This window comes from Balearica regulorum, chromosome 3, assembly GCF_011004875.1.
Source record: "Balearica regulorum gibbericeps isolate bBalReg1 chromosome 3, bBalReg1.pri, whole genome shotgun sequence".
Classification (NCBI taxonomy): Eukaryota; Metazoa; Chordata; class Aves; order Gruiformes; family Gruidae; genus Balearica; species Balearica regulorum.
This window is the reverse complement of record NC_046186.1, coordinates 28,910,238-28,935,263: the sequence shown is the minus strand read 5'-3', so window position 1 is coordinate 28,935,263 and position 25,026 is coordinate 28,910,238. Positions and strand designations below refer to the sequence as shown.

The 25,026-nt window shown below is 36.9% G+C and overlaps 1 protein-coding gene and 1 long non-coding RNA gene across 6 annotated transcripts in view; both read left to right on the top strand.

Annotated features, from left to right (window-relative positions):
• LOC142600939 (uncharacterized) overlaps positions 1–25,026 on the top strand; it is a 734,111-nt gene that overhangs the window by 310,867 nt on the left and 398,218 nt on the right. The gene's annotated exons all lie outside the window — the stretch shown is intronic.
• Positions 1–25,026, top strand: part of KHDRBS2 (KH RNA binding domain containing, signal transduction associated 2) — a 380,284-nt gene that overhangs the window by 61,699 nt on the left and 293,559 nt on the right. For all 5 annotated transcript variants that reach the window (XR_012834428.1, XR_012834430.1, XR_012834432.1 and 2 more), the window contains exon 2: positions 15,008–15,135. Coding sequence is in view for 1 of the 5 variants with exons in the window: in XM_075747410.1 (XP_075603525.1) it covers positions 15,008–15,135 (128 nt within the window). In the remaining 4 variants the exon portion in view is untranslated. The remainder of the gene's footprint in view (positions 1–15,007; positions 15,136–25,026) is intronic.

The following is a 25,026-nucleotide window of genomic DNA, read 5'->3' as shown; positions in this document are numbered from 1 at the left end:
TTGCTGTGTTCTTGAAACAGAAGATTGACAAAGTATGACACGAACTTTTGCCTCTCCTCTCTTTTTTTTTTTTTTTGTTACCTTGATTGATCCTGTCATCTCTTTTCTTGTTTTTCTGCTTCTTATTTCCTTGAGTGTCTCTTGGCCATCTCCTGACACCTTTCTCTCCCGATTCCCTGCCTTCTAGCTTCATCCTGGGTTTTTCCTTCTCCAGAAATGTTCTATAACAAAACCCAAGCTGTATCTATAGAGTGTCTAATACTATTTCTTCTACAATATTTTGCAAGATGTCAGAGTGCTTCACTTTACTTTCTAGAATTAAAGAAAGTGTTTTCAGCCAAGAAGGAATTTTAAACCATTGGAGTTTTCTGAGAAACTAGAAGAAAATCAAAGTGCCACTTTGTGTCTTGTCTATCCTACCCCCCTCTTTTAAAAAAAAAAAAAAAAAAAAATTCTTTTAATTATTTAGTTATTTTTGTTTTAAAATCACTCGCACTTTCTATTTTTGTAGGTGTATTAACAGACTCATATTTCTTTCTCGGAACATCCTTCTAAATAAGTACTTTTAAAATGGATGTTAATATTCTCCGTCATCTAGCTGGGCAGCCGTGAACCTGTGTGTGTCCAAGAACTGACGTGCTCCCCATGATTATCAACAATTCTATCTCTGTAGTAGTAAGACTGGTGGATATTTTCTGACTGAAACAAAAATCTTCTATTTTAATTAATACATGAAGTTGAAATGATGAATCTGAGGGTGCTGTTGGCTGTTGTTATTGGTGGCATCCATCCTAAAAGAAAGGGAAAGCTATATGATTTTTATTAGCGTTAAAAAACCCCAGCAATATACGTACCCAAGTCCTGATGGAGTATTTTTTGTATAAAATGCTTATAATTTGTTGAGGAAAGAAACACTTCCACAAAAAATTTGAATTCATTATTAGCTCAGCATGAAATTGCAGTTCTTGTGTTGGGCTGAGCCTGAGCAGACCTGTTTTGCGACGGAACAGATTGTCTTGCAACATGGTGTGCTCCTGGAAATTTTCTTCTTCGAGAATGAGCCCGTGGCATTTTCTGAACTCAAGAGGCTGTTTCCTGTGCTAATCAAGGCAGCTGACAAACTCTTCAGCATGCTTGAATCAATGCGGGTTTGCCCAACTTCCTTCTCTGCCCTGTACGGCCTTAGGAACAGAAACAGATTGACAGATGTTTCTTTTTACCAGCTGCTGGGATTGTCAGTGACAGACGTGTAACCAGATGAAAGGCTTGTTAGTCTGAGACATAAAATGCAGGCAAACCGAGCAATTTCCTTTAACATTTTCATTGTGAATTGCGTTTTTCCCTGTTTATTAAATATTTCATGATATGTAAGCTGCAGCAACATAAGTTGTTTCATCTGGGCATGGTTAATTAGGATGTTTGTTGTGAAGCAGGACAGTTCTCAAATCTGTCCAGCCTTAGCTCACTACTGTTTCACCAGTGTGCGGGGGAAAAAAGAGATCTCAGCAGAAGGACTTCTTTGTATGCCTGTTAATGAACAGTAATAGTGAGGTAATTCACAAAGGTGGCATATAAAGTGGAAGAGACAGGAAAGAAGAAAAGATGTTACCAGATACACAGAGGTATAATGAGTGTTTTCATTAGCTTGACAATTTTAAATATGGCAGTTGTTTTTTGTGGGTTTTTTTTTCACATTTACAATCAAAGGCTTACCTGCCAGCTACCTTTACTGGAAGAAAGAAAAGCAGGGCGTACCCCAGATTTGTACAGCTGGCTTCTGGATAACAAAATAAAACAGCATTCAAATTGGTGAAAAAAACAAACTGAAAGGTACTTCTACTTTTTAGTTGAAATTTAATGTCTCTGTTTACTTAATTTTCTGAATTCTATTCTAGTTCTTCTTCCTGTTCTCCACAAGTATTCATACTGGGTTTATAGGTCTTACCTGGCTGCTGCACATTATTCACTAAGCAGTTTAATTATAGATATGCTAGTAAGGAGAAAGGTAATGGAGAGCTTGCATAGTGGCAGCCTATGGGCTCCTACATCAACTGTCATTTTATTACATTCCCTCCCAGTCATGTAACCTGTGCTGCTGCATTTTTCAGGTGGTTAGTGTTCTCAGGTCCTAAGGAAAAACAAGATTATTGAAACATTTTTTATGGGAATTTTGGGGAAAAATTTCTAAGGAAATACAGTTACTTTGCACAATTAAGCGATCTATTCGTCTGCCAGGCTCCTTTTCCCAAATAATTTTTGAACATGTTGCCTAATTTCAGCCATATTTGATATAAGGATAAAAATTCACGCATGTGAAGTGCCTGCATGTTTTTAAGAAGGAAGACATTTAAGAAGGTCATTGTGTCTAGAGGAGATATTCCAAATAGTGGCCATGTTGAGGGAAAACACAATAGCTCAGCCCCACATCCATTTTGAAAGGTAGAAAACAGATGCTTAAACCAACCTGAGTCAGCCAAAATATCTGCTGTCTCCTTATCCACCTAAGCAGATGAGAGATCTGTGAGGAAGGTGAGATGAAAAGGACACATGGAACAAATAAGAATATTGTGTGTAAGGACAGGTGATGAGGGATATTGTTCACAAATCTATAGGAAACAAAAATTCATTAATTATGCTCTTTTTACCATATATCTGTGGTAGTGACAACAAGGTAAAAGCAATGCACGAGGTCACGTATTTGAAAAACAGCCATAACAGACCTTAGTCTTCTGGAAAGACTGGCTCCTGGAAAAGGTATCTCCCACAAAGCTGAACCCAATCTTTTCCACCCTGATAATATAGTGAGTTGCACTGTGCTTGAGGAGTGAACTCATTTCTTATAGGGTCTGGCATAGACTTTTAGGCCAGCTTTTATATACCCTGGGCCATGGGCTAGGAAGTGAAAATGAGTGCCATTGCCTTGAACTTGACTTGAGATGATGAAAAATCATATATGCGAGCCAAGAATATATTTGGTTTTGTAATATGTTGCAGTTATAGGTGCAGTACTTCAAAGTGGAGTTGAGAACAAGAAATGCATCTATGAATTTTTGACAGGGTGAAAAATGATACCTGGCCATCGCGTGCCAGCATGGGGTCTTCCAGCCAGCTGGAGTATAAAGCCTGAGTATCATTTATGAATATCCATGTGTGTAAGGGCTCAGCAAGGATTCAAGCTTACTCCCAGACTGTAACAAATTAAGTAGCTGTGTAGACTCATGACATGCAGTTTTCACCGCCATTGGGACCTTCTCAGGTTGCTCACTGAGTTTCCTGACTCTCAGCACTCCTGCTTACTCTGGATTCAGTTTCATCTAACTGGTCTTTATTAGTGAGCTTGCCTGCGATATGTGTATTCTTGGCATGTGAATCCATACTGTCTGATGAGTACAGCTGCTGACGTGGATCTTAATTCTCAAAGGTTTTGTGGTGGGTTTTTTTTTTATTGAATAAGAAGCAAAGGATATAGTGGGGGAAAAAAAAAAGGAGGCTTCCCATCATTGATTTTTGGATATATGCCAGGAGCATACACTGTACTCACATTATTTGAAAACATTATCTGGGGCCCCTTTCTTTCCTTTGAAAAGATAACAGGCTTTCATGTTTAGCAGTGATGAAGTGGGTTGCAGACAGGTTCAAACAGGTCTTCTTCACCTTTTAAAATTGATTCCTAGAAACCTAGTTGGAGGAACTGAAGGATATTTGGAGGAAATGAATCAAGTCTCCTTGACATCTGTACATTTTAATTTATTGCTGTGGCCTCTACAATGAAAATAAGTACTCCTAAGACAAGGTGACAAGCCTATGAAAAACATGCATCTTGTTTGTTGCAATATCAGGCTGCAATACCACTCTAGGATGACTTTTAATGCCTTGTGTCAAGTAACCTGGTGTAATGAAATGACATTACCTGATGCTAACGTGTGTTCTTTCCTGTGAACACAAGTTCTCTTGCTTGAAATTTTCTTTTCTAAAGTTACTGTAGAGAATCCTATTTCCAGGCAGGACTTGGGTTTCCTGCTTTTTGTTGAGTAGTTTGTAGACACTTGGTTTATATTCAGTCATAAGAATGGCCCTAATCTTACCTTAGTTGCCAAGTGCTCTTTCCTGCATAGATAAATGGTAGCTGAGAACATTTGGTGTCACTTAACTAAGACTAATACATAGTTGTTAAACCTATCTTTTAAAACGAGCACTTGTTCCTACTTCTGGGGTGATTACTGGGCTAGTTTCTATACCCTTACGTTACGGCCGTTGCATTAAACTGAACAGGAATGGTACCTTGCATTGGCACCTTGTTAGCATGTCCCTGTCATGTCAGCAGATCAGTATTTTATCGGTTAATACTTAGACATGGCTTGAAGAGTAGTATGGATGAGTAAGACCTAATGAGTGTGGTGTGGGCATGAGTGTGTTCTGTCAAATTCATTGAAAATTCTGCAGAAAAATCCACAGGATTAAAATATCTTAATTTTTACTCATTTTCACCACTTCAGCTTCTTCAGTTTTCACTGTGCATTTACAAGTGCGTCAACTGATGTTGCTGTATAAACCATGTATTTTTAGATTTTGCTGACAATTTCTCCTGAAGAGGCAGTATGGAAAGGTAGATCATCTTTTAAGGTACACTACTGATCCTCTGGAGCAAGGATCTATTTGTACAGACTTCAAAGTGGAGGCTCAGAGCAAAGATAGGCTCTCTGGTGGGTTTGTGAATGAAGACTTCCATACCTTTCTGCTGTTAGATATCACTAGTTTAGTCCTTCAATTAAAATACCAATTTATCCAAAAGGTATTATTTGTACTTGTTGCTCTCGGTCTGAAATAAGGTAAATTAAAATCTACAGCAACAGAAGCAGATCAGTAATCTTCTATTGTGATAGGAAACAGTGTGATCTTTTGGATGAATTATGAAATTCTGGTAACATTTAGTGAATCTCTGAATGTTATTAAACTTGACATTTGCCAGAAACAAACTTAATGTGTATGTTGACTATATAGTATTAATGAGCACCTAGATGCAACTTTTCTGTAAATGAAGTCTTTTGTGATAAAGCACTGACTGTTTAAAAGATAATGTCATTGTAGAGAGGTAGATATAGTATATATGATCATATGTACCAGCACAGAATCTTTGATTTCCTTCTTTCGTGCTTTTTTTACTAGTTATAAATAAAAAGGATATTTATTTTATATACAACTATTTGGTTTATATATGAGTATGCGTACATACACAGAGTATTTTCCTGTCTGTATAGCAGTCAGAACCAATCTTTTCTATTTGCTGACAGAAACACATTAGGAATCAAAGGTCATATTCCGGGACATTCTAATTCTCTCCCACCTCTCAGCAATTCCTCGCATTTACTTGTGGTTTCATCATCTCTTCCCCAGTGAACTTCAGTTTTCCTGTCACTCGTTCAGATACAGTCGGCTTTCTGAGCCCAAGATCATGTCCTAAATGAAAACTACTGTTTTGAAGGTTTGTAGACCCCTTTCAGATACTTTGATAACTGTGTGAGCAGAAGTTATTAGCTCATTAGTGGCTTTGCTAACTGGAAAACCAAGAGAGGTCAGTGAGAAACCTGAACTCCAAGCAAAATTTTATACCAGTTCTTCAGTAAGTGGCATCTTTTCATAATATTCAATACTGTGTACTTCCAGATGTCAGTCTTATTCTGTAGCTGTTCTGCCTTACAATACAGAAGCACCCTAAAAAGGCTAAATAAGAGCGGGGGGGGAAGAAAAAAAAAAAAAAAAGAAGCCTGCTGTTCAGATCTCTCTTTCTTTGAGGACAGAATAGCGGACATTTTTATCACTAATAAGTTCTAGGACTGAAGAGAGAAAAATAAAGTATTTCCTCCTTTGCAGAAACTGTGAAGAGACAGAAAAGCTTCATTTTTGCTAGTTGCTCCAGCTAGGCAGAGCCACCCTCTCAAGAATAGTCTCAGCTTCCAGATAGTCAGGGATAAGTAATGAATATCTCACTGGGGGATTTACTGGTGACTTCACTGATCGATTCATCTTTCACCCCTACTTATCTGTTCTGCACCATACAATATGTAACATAGCATTCATGTTTTCTCTTTGGATTAATCCAGGAGAGCACTTCAGCATGTCTTCAGGTGCCTTGTTGAATGGACTTTAACACAGTAGAAGCTACAAAAATCTTTGTTGACAAAGAACTACATTCTTTTCCTTACACATCATAGCAACAGAGTTTTCTAGGATGTTAAATTCAAGGACATCTAGAGATATGTTCAGAAATAAATACACTCTTGATATTTTTGGTGGGTTTTGCTTTCTCTTTGTTCTGATCTGAGTAAATCTTCTTGTTCTCTACTTCCTCTTTTTATGAGTAGTCTCATTCTCAGATGAAATAAGACCAGAATTAAAAACCACACTGGCAACTTTCAAGTTTTCCTTTTGTCTAACTGATGGCATATTCATAATACTATCTAAGCTGCTCTGAAGGTAAGAGGTAAGAAGGGAGAACTGTACTGAGTTCAGCTACATGGTGAACCGCACACCGTAGTTCTAGCAATACAACAGCTGCCAACACCAAACTTTCATCACAACCTATGCAGGCTAAGTCCCCAAAGGAAGATATGCTGGACTTCAAAGACACTTTTGAAAGAACCTTAGTCTTTAAAATCTTACCTGGTGGCTTGCTTTCTTTTTAACAATTAAAAAAAAAATAAATTAATCAATGTTGTAATTGCTCAGTCCTTTTAAAAATAATGTTTTCCCAAAAGAAAAAAAAATATATATCTTGTAGCTAACATTGCTGTGACTTTAATTTTATCAATGACTGTATTTAGTAGGCTATTGCACTCAAAATGCATCCCAGGTCTTTTCTTTGTATTACGTGTACTGATGCTAACCTTGAATGAATGCCGTTTGTTAATTTTACTGAGGAGAGAAAGAGTCCACCAATTTGCTACAGTAAATTTCACCATAAATACTATTTTTTTTTTTTTTATTTACACTTGGTATATATCTAGAATTACATGGAATAGTGTATTGAGGAATTACTTGGCAATCAAACTAGAATTAAACAGAATAGTGTATTGAGGAACTGCCTGGCAATCAAGCTTAAAATTCTCCCTAGAAAGCTGAGCAGATGATGTTCATAAATTTAGCAAGAACTGATATTTCCACTTGAGAACTATTCTAGTTATTTAAACACTATTAATATTCTCTTTATAGCTTTTATAATCTATATTGATCTAGCCATAGATCAGTAGATAGATACATTAGGTAATTGTATTTCTACTGATACTATAATTTGGAGATGAAACAACCCCTTTGGCATACCTCTGCAGATTGCTGAGAACTCTATGGGTCAAATAGTAACCAGGCAGTAAAAAACAATTGCCTATATAGAGAGGAGGATAGGAAATCTAAGTTCTATTTTACTTATTCTTTGCTCGCTTTCATTTTCTCCTTATTTGTTTTCTTGTTAATTCTCTTTGATTTTTAACCAGTTAGAAATACGAAGTTCTTTAGATCTTTAATTTCTTTTGCACCTATATTATTACATTTTGTTAAAAAAAAGTTTCTAAGGATACAGGGCTTATGTGATCATGCTGTTTCTATGACTTTTCTAACTATCTGCAATAACATTTAAATCATTTGGACAAGTTCAAGCAAATCTGACAGACAAGTATAGGTCTGAAAGGTATTGCATTTATAGGATCATAGGATAGTTCAAGTGTGAAGGGACCTCAGGATGTCTCTAGTACAAACTCCTACTCAAAGCAGGGCCAGCTATGGGATCAGACCGGGTCTAGATGGGTCCTGAAAGCCTCCAAAGGAAGAGATGGCACAACATGACTGGGTAACCTGCAGCACTGCTGGGCAGTCCTCACAGTGAGAAAGTTTTTCCTTATACCCAGTCTACACCTTTATTGTTTCACATTTTTCCTGTTGTCTCTCATCCCGCCGTTACACATCGCTATGAAGAGCCTGACTCTGTCTTCCCATAGGCACCGAGGAGCTGCTGTTAGGTTCCCCAAAGCTGTCTTTTATTCACAATAAAATGGTCCAGTTCCCTCAGCCTCTCCTCACAGGGCATGTGCTCCAGCCCCAACCATCTTGGGTGGCCTCTCCTGAACTCACTCCAATTTGTCAGTGGCTTTCCTGTTCTGGGGAAGAGGGAAGCAAATCTGGACCCAACGCTCTAGATATGGTCTAATGAGCACCGACTACAGAGTGTGGTCACTTCCCTACATTTCCTCTACATTTTGTAATACAGACAACTTGATAGAAGAAACTGGTCATTAGGGCCAACAGTGAAAAAAGCCTGCAGTGTAAAGGAAACTTTCAATAGACACTGCATTTTAAGATGTGCCCAACTTGAAAAGGCTTTCAGTAGGACATCTTTCCTTATGGGATATCATGGAACCTAATCATAAGAGAAGAATCTGTAAAAGACATGATTTAACAATATGGATACTTTCAGTAGTTCCACAATGTAATGACATGTATGTGAAAGTAGTTTGTTTTCAATTTGTAACATGACAAATTGATGCTTTCCCCTGCTGAGAAACAGTGAATACCCATTTTCTGTTCCTTCTCATGCCGTTCCTGATTTTACAGGTCTCTGTCATTCCTTTTTGACTTGTCTTTTAGAATTCTTTCCCAACATTATTTTAATAGTCACTTTTCTTGCCTGAAACCTAAGGTAGTTCAGCTTGAGTTAATACAGTTACAAAGCTTCTGGTGATTTTGAGTGTAGACAAATCCAGTTCATATCTGTCTACGGTAGGTAACACAGGTAGATTTGACCCGCAGTTTTTTTACAGGTATTAAATTCATCACTGGCAGAGGTATTACCTTACTTGTGTCTGTTGTAGTAGGAATTACTCCTTTATGCTCCCTGAGTCACCCCAGCTAGCTGTGTGAGTTAATGAGTATGTGTACATATAGTGCAGGAATGTTGTTCACAGATGCATGTGTTTCTGGGTGAATGCAGTGAGCTGCTGGCTAATTTTTCAGAGCTTGTGGCTGATTATGCTGTCCTGATAATCCCTCCCAACTCCTACTAGACACTGAGTGCTTTTACTTCTAAATTACCTGTCCTTAGGGCTTTAGATGTCCTTTTCATGACTGGAAACCTCTTAGGATGTTCCTGTCTCATGAATTAACTTTAATTTGTCCAACTGTTTTTATTGAGCCATCTGCTTTTTTTTTCTCTCTCAAAATCCAATAGCCCTGCTTTCAGTTAAAACTGAAACACCTTAGAAAGTAAGCCTTCATGTTATTTTTTAGTATTTGCTGGTTTAAAAATCCACTGGGATTTTGTGTGATTTTAACATCATTGTAGGCATTCAAGGTTCCAACTGTGTAATTTTTAATGATCTTTAATTAAAAAACCCCTCTTTTTAAGATAGAGATTTCAGTGATTTAGCAATTGTTATTTTTACTAGCATTGCCTCATTCTTTCTTTTTCGGTTCAAACATTCTTTCATTCACCTAACTAAAAGCACATGCAGAAAAAGTTTACTTCTCAGAGTACTAGATAGCCTTGCTATGCATAATACTATATACAGGCAAGAGGTTAGTGATATTCCCATTTTGGAAATCACTCCTATTAATAGAAACAGATCATTCTTTAAAAGGGCCTGACCTTGTAACAGCAGCTCATGTTTCTTTAATAACGTAATGCCAGTACTGCAAACACAAGAATGAGGAAAGACAGATGGGTAAAGTGCAAGGTAGGCTTGCAGAATTCCTTTAAGTGGGAGGCAAATGTTGACAGCCGAAAGGGATGTGTAGATTTCATTTTTTGGTAGGTTGGACAGGCTGACAAGAAGAACATTATTTTTTGATGAGTTTTGACATGACTCTAAGTGTAGCAAAAGGATGTTTTTACTGTGGGATGCCTAATTTTAATGGAAAAACTATATTCATGACAGAAGTTTTGTAATAAGTGTCAGATACTTTGAAGTGAACTATAATTAACATCATTTTATTGGCACTGTAACAGTAAAGCAGATAGTTCTGAAAAAGTAAGAGCTACTCACTCAGCTATTCCATTTTATGCTCTATCAGTAGAGAGAAGGAAAAAGAAGCTATTCCCCTCAAAGAAATCTTACATGGGCTGACAGTATTTCCAGAATTTTACAGCTCCAAGTCTGGAGAGAGCTGAAGATCAATTTTCATAGGAAAGAATATCTCTAAAAAGATGTTAGAAATGCCTTTAGTCTCTGACACTTCTCTAGTGGTGACCTCTTTTGCGTGACTGTGATATGCATGTTCTCTTCCAATTAAGAGGGATGAGATACATGTGTATTATACAGAAGCAAGTGCGAGAATACTGTATTACTGATGAAAGGCGAGAATGAAGCGTGCTTGGGGATTGACAGGTACTGTAGGAGGTAATTGAATAGCTCGCTCTCTCCCTGCTTTAATTCAGTTAGCTCAGAGCAAAAGTGGGTGGAAAATGTGTGAAGTTTCTTCTCAGGGAATGCTTTCTTTTCTGTTTTTGGCTAAAGATCAGTGTTGGTGAAAATGTACCATTGAGTTCCTTGTATTTGTCCTCCCTGGAAGAATGCTGCTGATTATGGACCTTCTTTTTCCATTGTTCTCAAAGTCCTGTACTAACTCTGGCTTTCAGTAAACACAAAATGTGTAATAGTTGAAACATGTAGTTTTAAAATCTAAAGGTATTGGTTATGTTTTCATAATGAGCTTTACATGTGACTGTGGTTGGTCAGAAGGTCGTAATTTATAAATATAAATTTATAAATAATACAACTTGCTGCACAGCAGTGCCATGAGCCAGCAAGTTGGTTGGTTGATCCTGATCTGAATTCCTTCATGGCAACTTCCTACTCCTTCTGATCTGTGATGGTCCTAGTCATGGAGTGACACAAGGAGTGTACAGAATAGAGGATGACTTTAGTTAAATATAAAAATTTAATACAGTTGGTCTTGGTCCAGTAATTAATTTATAGTATCACCTCTGTCTTTTGAGAAAGCTCCTCTTACCACCAATCTTACTTGAAAGTAACAATGTTCTTGGTACACCATTGTTTTTCAGTGACTTTGATAGTCTTTGGACGTGGTTTGAACAGTCTATAGCATGTACTCCCACTGAGGGCATTAAAGGTGAGGCTCTGTACAGAGCATACCATGGAGGCAAATTTCTCTGTAAAGGCTTGGGGGTTACTTTTAAAGAAAATAAGCTTTTCAAAGGCTTGCTACCAGCCATTAAGTTTGGACTGGCATTATAGGCAGTCCCTTTGTGATAGAGCAGTGTAATCATAAATTGACTTCATTTATCACTGCCACCTTGTAAGAAGAGTGGTAAGGAACAGGAAAAGTTACTCTGGGGGATATTTGGGATAAACTATGAGAAAACGGGTGGTGTGGAAGGACAAGAGGTTTTCTAATAAGCCATTGGTGTCATTGGTACCAGGGCAGAAAGGAAAAAAAGGGATAAAAACTTCAGTTGATCATACTGTGAAAATACAATATAAGGAGAAAAGGCACACCCATATAGAATATTCAGTACAACATTTAGTAGACATGTGTAACATAGAACAGTATGAGAAAACCAGCACCCAAGTTTCTATACTGTTATCATTGTAACCCAAAAAGGCCTTGCAAGAGTCCCTTTAGATTTTCAGACGTGTCTTATAACAGAGCATAGATACTTGGCCCCAAGCCTGGTAGTTGGATTTGATGTTATTTTTGCAGTAGTTGTTAGTAGGAGCAGCTTTGCTGTAAAGTAGTATCGGTTCTGATACTAGTAGCAGGGCATACATTAGTACCCTTCTTGCTAGGGTGTGCTACCAGGCCCTGTGGGTCCTCCGCTGGGATCGGCTCCTTGTCGCCTGCCATTCCCTGGAGGAAACCCGGCCTCCCCGCTGATGGCGCTCGCTTCTCCCAGAATAAGCTGGGACTTGCTGTTTGGGGCTGAGAGCTTGTCCCTCATCGTGATCCCTCCTCCTTTGCTGCTCCCATTGTTTTTGGCAACAACTGCTGTGGGACCTCCGCTGGGATCAGCTCCTTGTTGCCTGCCATTCCCCGAAGGAAGCTGGCCTCCCCACTGATGGTGCTCGCTTCTCCCTGAGGAGGCCAGGATGTCCCATTCGGGCCTGGAGCTCGGCCGTTGTCACGAGCAGTGTCCTGAGCCCTGCTCTGCTGCCATCTCCAAACTGGAGAGAGTCCAACAAAGGTCCACAAGGATGATGAAGGGACTGGAGCATCTCTCCTATGAGGAAGGGCTGAGAGCTACCTCCAGGCTGTTCAGCCTGGAGAACACTCCAGGGGGGGATCTTTTTCAATGTATATCAGTACCTGAAAGGAAGTGGCAAAGAAGACACAGCCAGGCTCTTTTCAGGGGTGCCCAGTGACAATGAGCACAAACCAAAATACAGGAGCTTCCCCCTGAACATCAGGAAATCCTTTTTTACTGTGAGGGTGAGGCACAGGTTGCCCAGAGAGGTTGTGAAGTCTCCCTCCTTGGAGATACTCAAAAGCTGTCTGGCTGTGGTCCTGAGCCACCGTCTCTAGGTGGCCCTGCTTGAGCAGGAGAGGTTGGACCAGGTGACCTCTGGAGGTTCCTTCCCACCTCAACCATTCTGTGATTCTGTGACTGAAAGCACACTTGTGCAAGTTGAGAAAGCACATCTGGGTTGCCTGGTGTGGGAAGAATGAATGTTTTTATATGCTCATGAAGATTCAGGTTTGCCTCATGGTAGTCTGTCATTGATGAGGCCACCACTTGTTATTTTTTTTCCTTCAGGAGATTTATAAGTGACTGCGCAGAAAACTAACAAGCAAAACAATAGAGTTTAATAGCGTTTAAGGCCAACAGCATCCTCACTTGTATCAGAAGTACTGTGGCCAGCAGGACTAGGGAAGCGATCTTTCCCCTGTAATCGGCACTGGTGAGGCTGCATCTTGAGTACTGTGTTCAGTTTTGGGCCCCTCACTACAAGACGATCATTGAGGTGCTGGAGCATGTTCAGAGAATGACAACAAAGCTGGTGAAGGGTCTGGAGCACAAGTCTTATGAGGAGCAGCTGAGGGAACTGGGGTTTTGTAGCCTGGAGAAAAGGAGGCTGAGGGGAGACCTCATCACTCTCTACAGCTACCTGAAAGGATCTTGTAGCCAGGTGGGTGTTGGCCTCTTCTCCCAAGGAACAAGCAATAGGATAAGAGGAAATGGCCTCAGGTTGCACCAGGGGAGGTTTAGATTGGATATTAGGAAAAATGTCCTCACTGAAAGGGTTGTCAATCACTGGAACAGGCTGCCCAGGGAAGTGGTTGAGTCACCATCCCTGGAGGGATTTAAAAGACATGTAGATGTGGTGCTTAGGGACATGGTTTAGTGGTGGACTTGGCAGTGTTAGGTTACCGATTGGACTTGGTGATCTTAAAGATCTTTTCCAACCAAAATGATTCTATGATTCTGGTATAATATATTTCTACAAATAGATACACTTTCCTCACCTTGGAGAATTAACTCGCTTACTAGTGTTCACAACGCACCTGAGGAATTAATTCCTTCATTTCATTCCAATACTTACTGCACTTGCAACACTTTTCTCTGTATTGTTCAGCCTTTTTTCTCCTCTCTGCACCCCCATAGCATAAACCTTTGTATAATTGTGTTGAAGCTATCTTAAAAGAAATTCCTATCTGTTAAACCTTCCTGAACTAAGTATTTTACTGCAGAATACTGCTTTGGAAGCTCATGCTTAATTGATGCTTGCTCCCAGTGAATGCAACATACCCCATTTTTTCCCAGGTACACTGAAGTATTTTATAAAAATGAAACTTCTCCTCCTGATGCTTTTATTATTTTAATAACTTTTTAATCCTAAATCAGGGAAGGTGTATCCCATCTGACGACTTCTAGGTGTATTCTCTGAGAGGTTTTAGAAGAGCTTATAACAATGGCATTCAAGATCTGTCTGCTGGTGCAGGCTTTAAATAAAGTATTTGATCTCAAATAGGCAGCATAAACATTTATTAACAAATTGTGATGTGGACTGTTGTCTTACATACATATTTCCTTATGGTTGTTTTAAATCAAAGAAACTTGTATATATGTTACAGATTGCTGTCACTGTGTTAGTCTTATCCATGCTTGCTGTCTGGGCCTTGAAATTGCATGTTTCTCAGACCTGCAGCTGTCCCTTTTAGGCTATAATTCAGTTATAATTAATTTATTATCAATATTGCCATTTTCTTTGCTACCAATAATGTCACTGCTGCAAATACAGCTTTTTCAGTAGTACCTTTACTATCAGGATGCGCTCAGGCACCGTATTAGATGTTCTTTGCAGGCTAATAAATTCAATTGTTTTTTAATACCTGTTGTTTATAGAGCTTTTGGGAATAAAGAAGTCAAAACTATTCAACTTGAATATATTTTGGAGAGATTTTTGTAAATTTTATTGAAAGTTCTACATACCATCATTATATATATAACGATTACTTACTGCATTTCTTTAATGAAGAATCTTTTTGTGCAAGAGTTTTAACTTTATTTTTTATCTTATTTTGTACAACCTTTAAATAATTCAGAAGCATTTGAATGGAACCTTAGTAACAACAAGAAGTTTCTTCAGTCTTTTACTACTCTTACTGACAGTTAGCTATTGCAATCAGAACCTGACTTCATTCTGGCAGGTCACAATTACAAAATAGCATCAAGCTGTGATGGTGTGATCCTCTTTAAAAGACTGATAGACTGAATTGTAAGCCTCGTCTGTTCCTCTTCCGCTGAGATCATTTGGCTTCGGTTTCATCTGGGGAAGAATCAGTTGAGTGGTGATTGGTGAGCGGTGACAGACCTGTGGACTGTCACTGCTACCTCTCAGCACTGGTGACAGTCCAGGTTTTTTCAAAGAGAACAGTGGATGTCACACGAGTGCAAAGAGCAGAGGTGTTCAGTGCACAGTCTGTTTTGTAATGTGTAAGTTTAAAGTTTCTGAGGATGACAAATATCATGTCACTGATTGCTCTCTTTATTAATATTTTTCAGAAATTGAAAAATTTCAGGGTTCCGAAGGCAAGAAGGAAGATGAAGAAAAGAAATATCTTGATGTTATCAGCAACAAAAACATAAAGCTGTCAGAAAGAGTTCTGATCCCCGTCAAACAATATCCAAAGGTACTGGAAATATTAAACACTTGTTTAATCTTTCTTACTAGAATGATAACAAGTCATACACGTAACCATTTTTTATTGACTCTTAGTATGCAGGCTTTGCAATACGGAAAAAAAACCCAACAAAAAACAACTAGAAATGAAGCTCCTATTTGAATTTACCTGTTATTAGCTATTATGTGTTCTGACTTCTGTCTTGGGGCCTTTCAGAAAAGCTATTGAAGTGAATGAGAATTTTTTTTTTTACTTCAGGTAGATTTTGTAGCTGGTCCTTAGGCAAACTGTTGAGGTGTTTTCTTATAGTTGCTTTTTTTCACATCCTGTCTTTTTAGAAAATAAAAGACTAGTTAATGAAAAAATATTCTAGCAGAATAAAGAAAAAATGTTTCAATAACTCTTGAAAAGTCAACTTAAGTGTGCTGCAGCTTCTTCGTGTAGGAGTTGGGGATTTTCTCTGCTGTAATAGGTTTTAAACAATAAAATATCAGGATTACTGCAAGCTATGACTTTGAACAATATATGTTCCTGTTTATAAAATTCAAATGTCTTTCCACCACATACTTCTTCATATAAAGTTTTGTTCTCTTCACTGCTACATACTATGATTAAAAAGCGTTTCTTTCTTACAAAAGAGCCTCAGATTCAGCTGCTTGCCTGAACTTTTAGTTTTTGTTTTACATGAAAGAAGAGAATGTTGATTTTTTTTTGTGTGTGTGTACAGTGTTGTATTTTACATAAACAGTTGTTCTAATAGTATTTAAACTGAAATGGTAAATATCTCCATTTATCTCTAGAGTATTTTTTTCTTGCTGATTTATTATCACATGGTATTTGGTTCACCATTAGCCTTGATTACACTCTCAGCTTTTTGCTTTACACTTTCATCAGTAAGAGCAATAAATTACAACAGGTAAAAAGCCTATTGAACAAAATGAAAGGTGTAAAAAATTGAGATTCAATGATTCCAGCTGACATTTACCTCCTGACTAGTGAATATAAAACTGAGATAATGTAATCATCCAAATGGTAAAGACCTTAGAAATGCTATAGAGAATTACTTTCTTACTGCATAGCCTGAGGTGCTTTGACTAGATTTGTGGTATTTTGTGTAAATGCTGTAGGTGACCTGAAGTTCTTAATAAGAATATAATAGTGCTTTAACTTTATAATGGCAATGTGATAATTATTCAGAATACTGTTTGATGAAGATAGTAGAATGAAAGACAAACTATTTAAAAGACAAATGCAATAATCTATCCAGTCTAGTACCTGAATATGAATAAATTAACCTTCATTTACTTTAATGAGCTTGTTATATTAATGAGTAGTAAAAGATATAAAGCATTTCTACAGGTTTTGAGCAGTGAAACAAAAGCAAAATCAGTGCGGTGGAAGTGAAATACTTATTCAGTAATACAAAATACACTCCTGGAAAGTTTCTGTAGTTGATTTGCTAGCAACATTCTGTGCTCAGCAAGGAATTATTCCCAGAACTGCAGGGTTTCTGCTACCATCTAGTAACCACCCTTCAAGGATTGCGTTTGCCATTTGTATCAAACTGCTGATTGTGTGGTCTAGTGTCTTACCTTTTCTTGATGAATTGTATACATTGGGATAGTTAAAATCAGTACACAATGGTTGCTTCAGATCGCTTTATAAATAACAAAAAATTAGAAATTGGGTTAAAAAAAAAAAAAGACATTAATTTTATAAATTTAGCAGAATATGGTAATAAGAGCAGTTGATCAGACCAGTACTTAGAAACAGTTGAGGAAATTGCTGTATGATTTCACCTGGGAGGTATTTATATTTGGAAGAACATTATTTTAAATTATTCATTCATTGTTTGCTGATAAGCCTTTTTGGGCAGTGCTGGGTAAGCCGGGTTCTGTGAATCTGAAGAAAGTGTCCAAAAGTATAAAATTTTGGAAAAAATTCTGACCAGTTAGGAAAAAAAAAAAAAAAAATCACGTATTTAACAGACTCTCTATTTAGGAATGAGAGCAATCCTTTGAAGACATTTGTTCTTATTTTAACTACGTGTAGAAATATAACTTGCTCTAAGGGGACGCTTGGGGTCTGTAGGTTAAGCTGCAGCGAGGGTAGATCCTTTGAGTGACAGTTGTAGAGTCAGAAGCAGCATTTAAAGGTTTGAGCAAAAGTTAACTAAGCACAAAAGGCTTCTAGTGGCTAAGCAGCTCTTGAACTCGCAGAATAAGTATTATAAAATTGTCTCTACTCAAGTGTCTATGGTCTGATTTCTGGAATTGCTGGTGCAGACAACAGGAAAATAAAATCAAAGTCTGTGATTAGCAGCAGCTGTCTTATGTTACCAGCTCTAAGATACAGGCCTCTCTCCTCTTCTGGAAAACAGAGATCTAAAAAAGAGATAAGTGTTACTTGATAGTTCAGCAATGATCTTTTCTGAGATTAATTACTTTAAATCTCAGCAGCTCAAGTAAAAGCAGTGTCTCAGTTACACACAGACCTCTATGCAGCAGATATTTTAATGCCCTCAAAATTTCTTCTGAAAAAGTGGTGCAGTGTCTTGTGTTTGTTGATCCTTTTTTCCTGTCCCATAGTGCCATTTTTTTACTTTCATGATATGTGAATTCCAACTAAGATTAACAAACCTAGAAGACTATTTCTTTATGACTTTTCCATTTTTCAGCTTTTGTAGCTGTTCAATTTAAAACTTGCATGAAAATATCTAGGGCTCGTTCATAAAGATTTCGCCATTTATCGGTTGAATGTTGTATTTCAAATACATCGAATAAGGGAAAAGAGTGGGTTATTTAAAAAAAAAAAAACAAAAAGAAAGAAGCAAATAGAAGTCTGAAACGATCTTTTTGCTGAAAAACAAAAGCTACAGTCAAAAAGTCTGAGTTTCTGTATGGGCTTAGGGTCAAAACACCCAAACAGGTGTAACTTCTACCTTCACTTGTCATGAAAATTTTTCTGGAAAACCTTTGATTTTCAGTAAGCATTTTTTCTTCATATGAATTACAAAAAAGAGTTACTTTGGTTCCAGTTACTACCTCATCAACTCCCAAAACCACTATTGTATGTTCAAGATGGAGGAACCCAAGTCAGTTCAAATATCTAGATTTAATGATTTCTTTCCAGTTGTTCTTTCTACAAATTAAATTCTTATTTGGTTAAATCTGGGTTTTGAGTATTTCTTTTCCTTCTGATCTATCAACAGGTAAATAAGTCTAAATCTAATGGAGTTGAAATAACTTGGACAAATTTAGACTCAAACTGCTGAGTTAAGTTATTTAACTGTATGCCGGTTTATAGTCAAGATAAAGAATTTCCAGTTTTATCAGATTTCAGTTACATTGAAATTGCCCATTCTGGAAAAAATCCAAACAACAGTTAAGTAAGAAAGAAATTTCCCAAATTACTGAAGAGCAGGAGGTGCAGTGAAGTTGGAGGTGATGACTCCTGGAAATAATGAACTCTCCTTTTTTCAGTGAGGGACAGAAATCAATACAATGTTAATACTGTGTTTAATAATTTTCTAATGATATGATTATTGAATAGTTTTGTCTGTAAATACAAGAGGACAGGATATTTATTATATGAATATAATTATATAAGTGTAATATTAAATGAAATTAATTACAATTTGCTATGATGCTAGACTGAGTCATAAGTTAGAATGTTTTAAAACAAAATCTCAGTTCAAGTACAGAATTACATTTCAATTTTCCCTCTACTAGTTAGATAATGAAAGCTATCAAAATATAAGATACTGGAAGCGTGTTCTGCTAACTACCAGGATCTGGTAGGGGTGACAAAGATTGCAAGGTTGATTTTTCTGAATGACTTCCATGATGTAGTGTTGCGCGAACTGTGAGGCACTGTCTTCAGAGGATGCAGTGTAATAAAGACTCAACTGATGGGCAATAATGGTCTTGTTCAGAAATACGGTCTGGCTTCAACTGAGCTTCCTAACTCTGACTGTTGACTTCCTCTTGGATGTTTAACTACCATTTTTTTGGGAAGAAAAAAAAAGGATATAATCCAGCCCCCTCCCTTTGAAAGGCTGGCACCCTGCTTTAGAGTGTGTGTTTCTGGGGAAGAGATTTAAACTAATGCTGATGAATGCTGTAAATTAAATTAAATTCAAGATTCTTTATCTTTATTTTGCCTGTCTCATGATGGTTTCTTGAATGATGAATGACTCGACTGAATTCACCTTTCTCATTCGTAGTCATTTTTTAAAACTGGTTATGTTGTATATAACATGTCAGGTTGGAGACACTGCTCTTGAAATTAAATTTATTTGTTCAGCTAAAATCTTGTAAGGTATTTTAATCTCTGTGATGTATTAAAACAGAATTCACAGGTGATTTGAACAACAAAATACTATATTTATTTTGTTTATGTTAGACCTCAGATTGAACCTCTCCACTAAAAACTTTCTTAGAGGGCATTTGAAACAAATTTTGGATGAAATAACCATTTGCAGGAGAAGTAGGTTTATATTTTTCCTGTTGCTAAATTTAGCATAAATCAGTGGGATTATTTTATTTGTTTAAAATAGTCCCCTATGGAAGTACAAATAATTCCAATGAGCTTGAACACAGAGATTGTATTAATGAAAGTCCTGTCCAGGTATCAGCAGTAAGGCAGCTATCAGCACTTGATCAGTCATTTCTCAATTCTGTCAAGTATGTAATTTGTTAAATAGGTAAAGTTCATTGGTGCTCAGTAACTTGAAACATTCCTTTTCCACACGTATATAAAATGTATCTTTCCCTTTTATATGTTGTAATGCAGATCAGATTAGAAGTTTAAATAAGAGGCTGTCTATAATAGTATAGCAGAAATTTCTCAGGACAAGAAGATCTATATTGGCTGAGCTGAGATTTGTTTCTGAAATTTTCCCATTAATTCTAGTTAATTACTGTGTTTTGTAGTGTGTCAATTCTGAGTTAAAAATATACAAGCAAAAAAAAATTCTGAAGTAATACAGGAGACTCCTAGCTGTGGCAGATCTATGAATATTATTCTCCCCCAGAATGAAAAGAGCAACTTACTTACTTTCTTGGTATACTTTATTCAGTAGTACTTCATACAGAAAAACAATATCTCTGATGTTTCAGTATATTTGGAAGTTTAATTACAGGAATGAACAGAAAAGAAAAAAGACAATTGATAGTAAGGGGGAGATGTCACATACTGGTGAAGAGACAGTAAGAGAATTGAAAGAAAACAGAGTAAAGATTTTGGATAGCAATGAACAAAGAGAAACGTCAGTCACAGTATCAGTAGAAAAAGACCCTCATTAGTGAGGAGAGGGTGAAAACGGATAGTTATGCTTGAGACGGAGGGAAGAGCAAGTAAGCTGGAGGAAAGGACAGAAGGTTCCATGCACAAAAAGGAAATACTGTTATGTGCAGTGATGTTTCATTACATGGGGAAATAATTAGGAAGAGGGACACAAAAGAGGTAAGAGACAGGAAGAGTAAGAGAAATGAAATGATTGAACTCCAAGACAAGGCAAAAAGAGCAATTCATTACTGCATTAAAAGGACGGTCAGGAGTGGGTGTGGGGGCCAATCTTAACTGGTGGATATGCTTATTCTGTGACAAGTAGTTATCTACTGACTGACATCTGCTGCCAAACAAAATGCTATTTTTCAACAAATTGGACCTCCTTCATCTTTTTGGTTTTGGCTTCTTCTACAAAGACTTTTGAGAAATCAGGGCGAATTACTTTTCTCGTGGCATGAATTTGTGAATTAGTTTTTAAGTATGAAAACAAACTTTGTTATAGACATAGTTCCTGTTACAAATGTGTAAGCAAAGAAGAAAAAGTGGAGGCAGTTCAGTTGCCCGTTAGTATTGTCAGTTGTATATGTTTCTCTGTGTATATTAAGAATCTATTTTGTCTGATCATTTACTTCTCTCAGGTAAGATAAATTCATCCAAGTGTACTGTTCTTAAAAATAGTATATGTCTTAAGCAGCTATATACACCTACGCCTCTGTGAGCAATTTTCTGCAGTTCCTTGAACAGATTTTTGCCATTTACTAACCAATAGTTTGGCTTTCATTGTTTTGTAGAGTCATCTCCTTGTTTTGTGATAACATGCTTATGGAGCTTGTAAACCTAGCTTTGCAAATTTGTTTCTTTGTTTAAGAATTTGAGACCTTGTTTAAAACCTTAGCCTCATGTAGCACATAATACAGATTTGTTTGGTTGGTTTTTTTGTTTGCAGGCTTCTCCAGTGCACAGTGTAAGTTAAAATGATGTTCACTTTGGTGAAATTCTGCCCCCTTTGTGCTTGGCTTGTAGCTGGATTTCAACCTTTAAGGCATGGCTTTTGTTCATTACTTTTGCTTTCTTATAAGTGTAGATAGATAAAGTGTCTGACAAGTCAGAAAAATAAATTGTAAGCATATAAAAAAATCTTCAAATTGTGGTGCATCTTTTACTATTTTAAAGATTCAAATAAAACTCAAAAAAATTGTTTATATCATTTCATACTTCATAAACGCATGACTTCAAGGAAATAACTCATACAAACTCACTGGTGCTAAAGAATTCATTGTGAAGGGTGAGCTTTTCTGTTCTTGTTCTGTCTTTAATGTAAGGCTAAGGCAATGAATATGGTGATTTTTATTTAGCATTCTCCTTCTATTACATTTTGTTTTTCTCAAACCTGACAGTTACTATTCTGCTTTCAAAGTAATTGTCATGTTAATCATCTCCAGGTGATTTGTGTGTTTAGTTCCCTTTTGAGTAAGACAGGAGGAAACAGATATAGTGATACGTCCATTAGATGGATGGACAAGAAAATATAAAATTTCTAGGGAAAATGGGACCTGGTCTGTTAGTTCAGTGAGTAGCCAGGACTTCAAATTGTGATTTATATTGCTGTAATGAAATGAGGACCTTGTTGATGCATAAGGCAAAAGAAAATTTGATCTGTCACTCCGTCCTGGAGACGTTTCAGGAGATTGGAAAAAACCTCCAATATTTTTAATTAAAAGAAACAGAGTTAAGTGTCTAACTATATAATAGGAATTTTTACCTACCCTACCAGCATTTTTTTCTCCCATGTAAAGGAGAAAAGCCTTTATACTTGGAAGGATACTAGAACTTAGACTGATGCCAAACTAAATCTAAGGATTATGCTTGTTCTATTTTTCAACTGAATTCTTTAAAGTGAAGCCTGAACAATGGAAGGCAGAAAATTATTAATTTAGATAAAGTGTACTGCACTGACCTTGGTGCTGTGCATAGTTGTTTAAATGAAGAATATTTTCTCATATATCTTGAAAGATTTCTTCCCCTACCAGGTCTTGATGAAGTCACTGAATATGCGTCTTTCACTTTTTACTTTATAAATTTGAGGAGGGGGTTCAAACTTCCTTTATATCTGGTGTTTGGAAATTTCAAACAGATACTTTAGCTATACTTTCAGTAAAATATGTGAATAAAACATCACACCCACATTTTTCTTTTCTGATTTATTTAGGACCCGACCTTTCATCCATCTCTATGTACTTATCTTTTCCACCAGGACAGGCCTATGCCAGTCTTCCAGAACTCTGGAGTGGATACGGAAAGTATCTTGATTTTAATAGTTCCCCATTTTTTTTAAATGATTTATTTGTTTTCATAACACTGCTGTTGAAATCAGCTCCCACAACATTAGCTAACCTCTTTGTCATACTGAGAAATTTTGCTTTGTACAGACCTCTTTAGAAATTGCTTCATAAAATTGTTCCTGACTGCAGAGAATAACGTATTCCAGACAACATTGTAGAGATTAGCCTCTCTTTTTCATTTAACCATCCATGGCTTTAGCAGTGTAATTAATACAGCAGCAACATAATTAAAAACAAGTGGCACAAAAAATATCCCCAGCATTAAACAACTTTCCTCCCCACTTTTGATTATATGATTTTTCGAAAGATTTTTCGCAGGGTATCTTGCCTTTATTTGTACACGTAGATATATATAGTTCAGCCTCCAGCTTTCACTGTTTCCTTCCTTGTACTCATCCTTAAAATTACAAACAGGGGAACTAAATTGCTGCTTTGTGATTTACAAGGACTTAGCTCTGTGCTATTATAGTGGAACGCAGTATTGCCTTCCTATTTCAAGGTAGGCTTTTAGAGTAGGTATAATATAACATTTGGTATTGGAGAGCACTCAAAGGCCAAAACTAAGTTGGAGACACCCTTTGTACTCAACTCACTCAATAAGTAGCCTTGTCTTGCTCCAAGGAGTTGACAGGCTGGAAAACACGACATGACTAGGAAATGAGACAAATAAAAAAAAAAAAGACAAATGAAAACATCAGCCAGAGAGAGATGGTAGCTGGTAGCAGCAGGATGGAATACGGACAAGTCCTAGCCACTCACCAGTGCAAACGTTGGTCATGCCTCTTGTTTTCTAAGGACCAAAACTCTTGCATTCCTCTATTCTGCTTTTATTACTCCTTTTTGGGGAAGGAAAAAAAAAAAGAAAGAATAATACAACTAATAATACCATTTTAGTAAAATAAGTTTGAGAGCAAGCAAGATTTCAGCCTGCATTAACAGACAATTCTAATCAGGAGCATGACTTCATGTTTATGGTACACAGATTGTATATGATTGATTGCGGAGGTGTGCTACACTTACACCAAAAGGTATTTGGGGTTTTGTTTGCAATTACAGCAGCATTGTTTCTTCCTCTACTGTTTGTATTAACTGAGGATTTTTGGACTAAAATCTGCTTTCAGTATCATCAGGACAAGTTCAGCATTTTCAGAGGGACCCAGCTTTTGGAAACTGAGTGGAGTTCAACAAGCAAGTCTGTTGGTGGTTTATGAAAAGAAATAGAATCTAGCTCACTTCCACTTACTTGTGTTGCTGCTTAAGGACTAAAAAGGGCAGTGAACTATAAAAAAAAAAATTTCTCTAAATACACAGTGAATCAGATCTAGCAAACCTATGCTTTGTGAGAAAAATAAAGCAAACCATTAGTTAGAGTGAGATTTATCCAAGTACTGTTGACCTCAGTAGGAGCAGAACTAAGCCAATGATGTGTACTGATCAAAAAGCTCACTTACTTTGTGATTAGTTTTGGATGACTTGTTATTTCCTTATTTCCTTCTAGCTTTTAAGAGGATGAGTTCACAGTTATGCTAGTGTTTATAACATCAATATCTTAAAGTTGCAGGGCAGCAGAAGAAAATACTTTATGATAAACTGGTTCTTCTACATGATTTTTTAAATATCCTTTAAAATAGCAAGTTTAAAAAATATACAGAAGTCTATTATAATTTCATAGACAATGAGAAAGAAATTTATCTTGTGGAAGAGAATTTGTATAATATGGTAACTTAGGTATGAACAGAATGCGTAAGTTATATATTATGCTACATCTTGATGAAAGAGAAAGATGCTTTTCTTATAAGTGTAAACCAAAATACTTAACTGTAAGAAGTCTAACACAGCTGGAAAGGCTTTTGTCACGGGTAGGCAGCTAAGCTGCTTGCTTACTCCCCCCACAGCGGGATGCGGGAAAGAATCGGAGGGTTAAAAGAGCCAAAATTCGTGGGTTGTGATAAAGACAATTTAATAGGTAAAGCAAAAGCTGCACATGCAAGCAAATATGAAATTAATTTGCACAAAGCAAAACAAGGAATTCATTCACCACTTCCCATTGGCAGGTGTTCAGCCATCTCCAGGAAAGCAGGGCTCCATCATACATTTCATAAATATATCTTTCAGGGATTTATTAGATTATATATTTAATTATGTTTTATTAAAACTTATTAAAAATATGTCTCCCATTTTAAGCCTTTATAGCCCAGTAGTAGCATCAGTATATAAATATTCTCAGGAACTCAAAGAATCAGTTGCAAGCCTGTTCAATTAATAG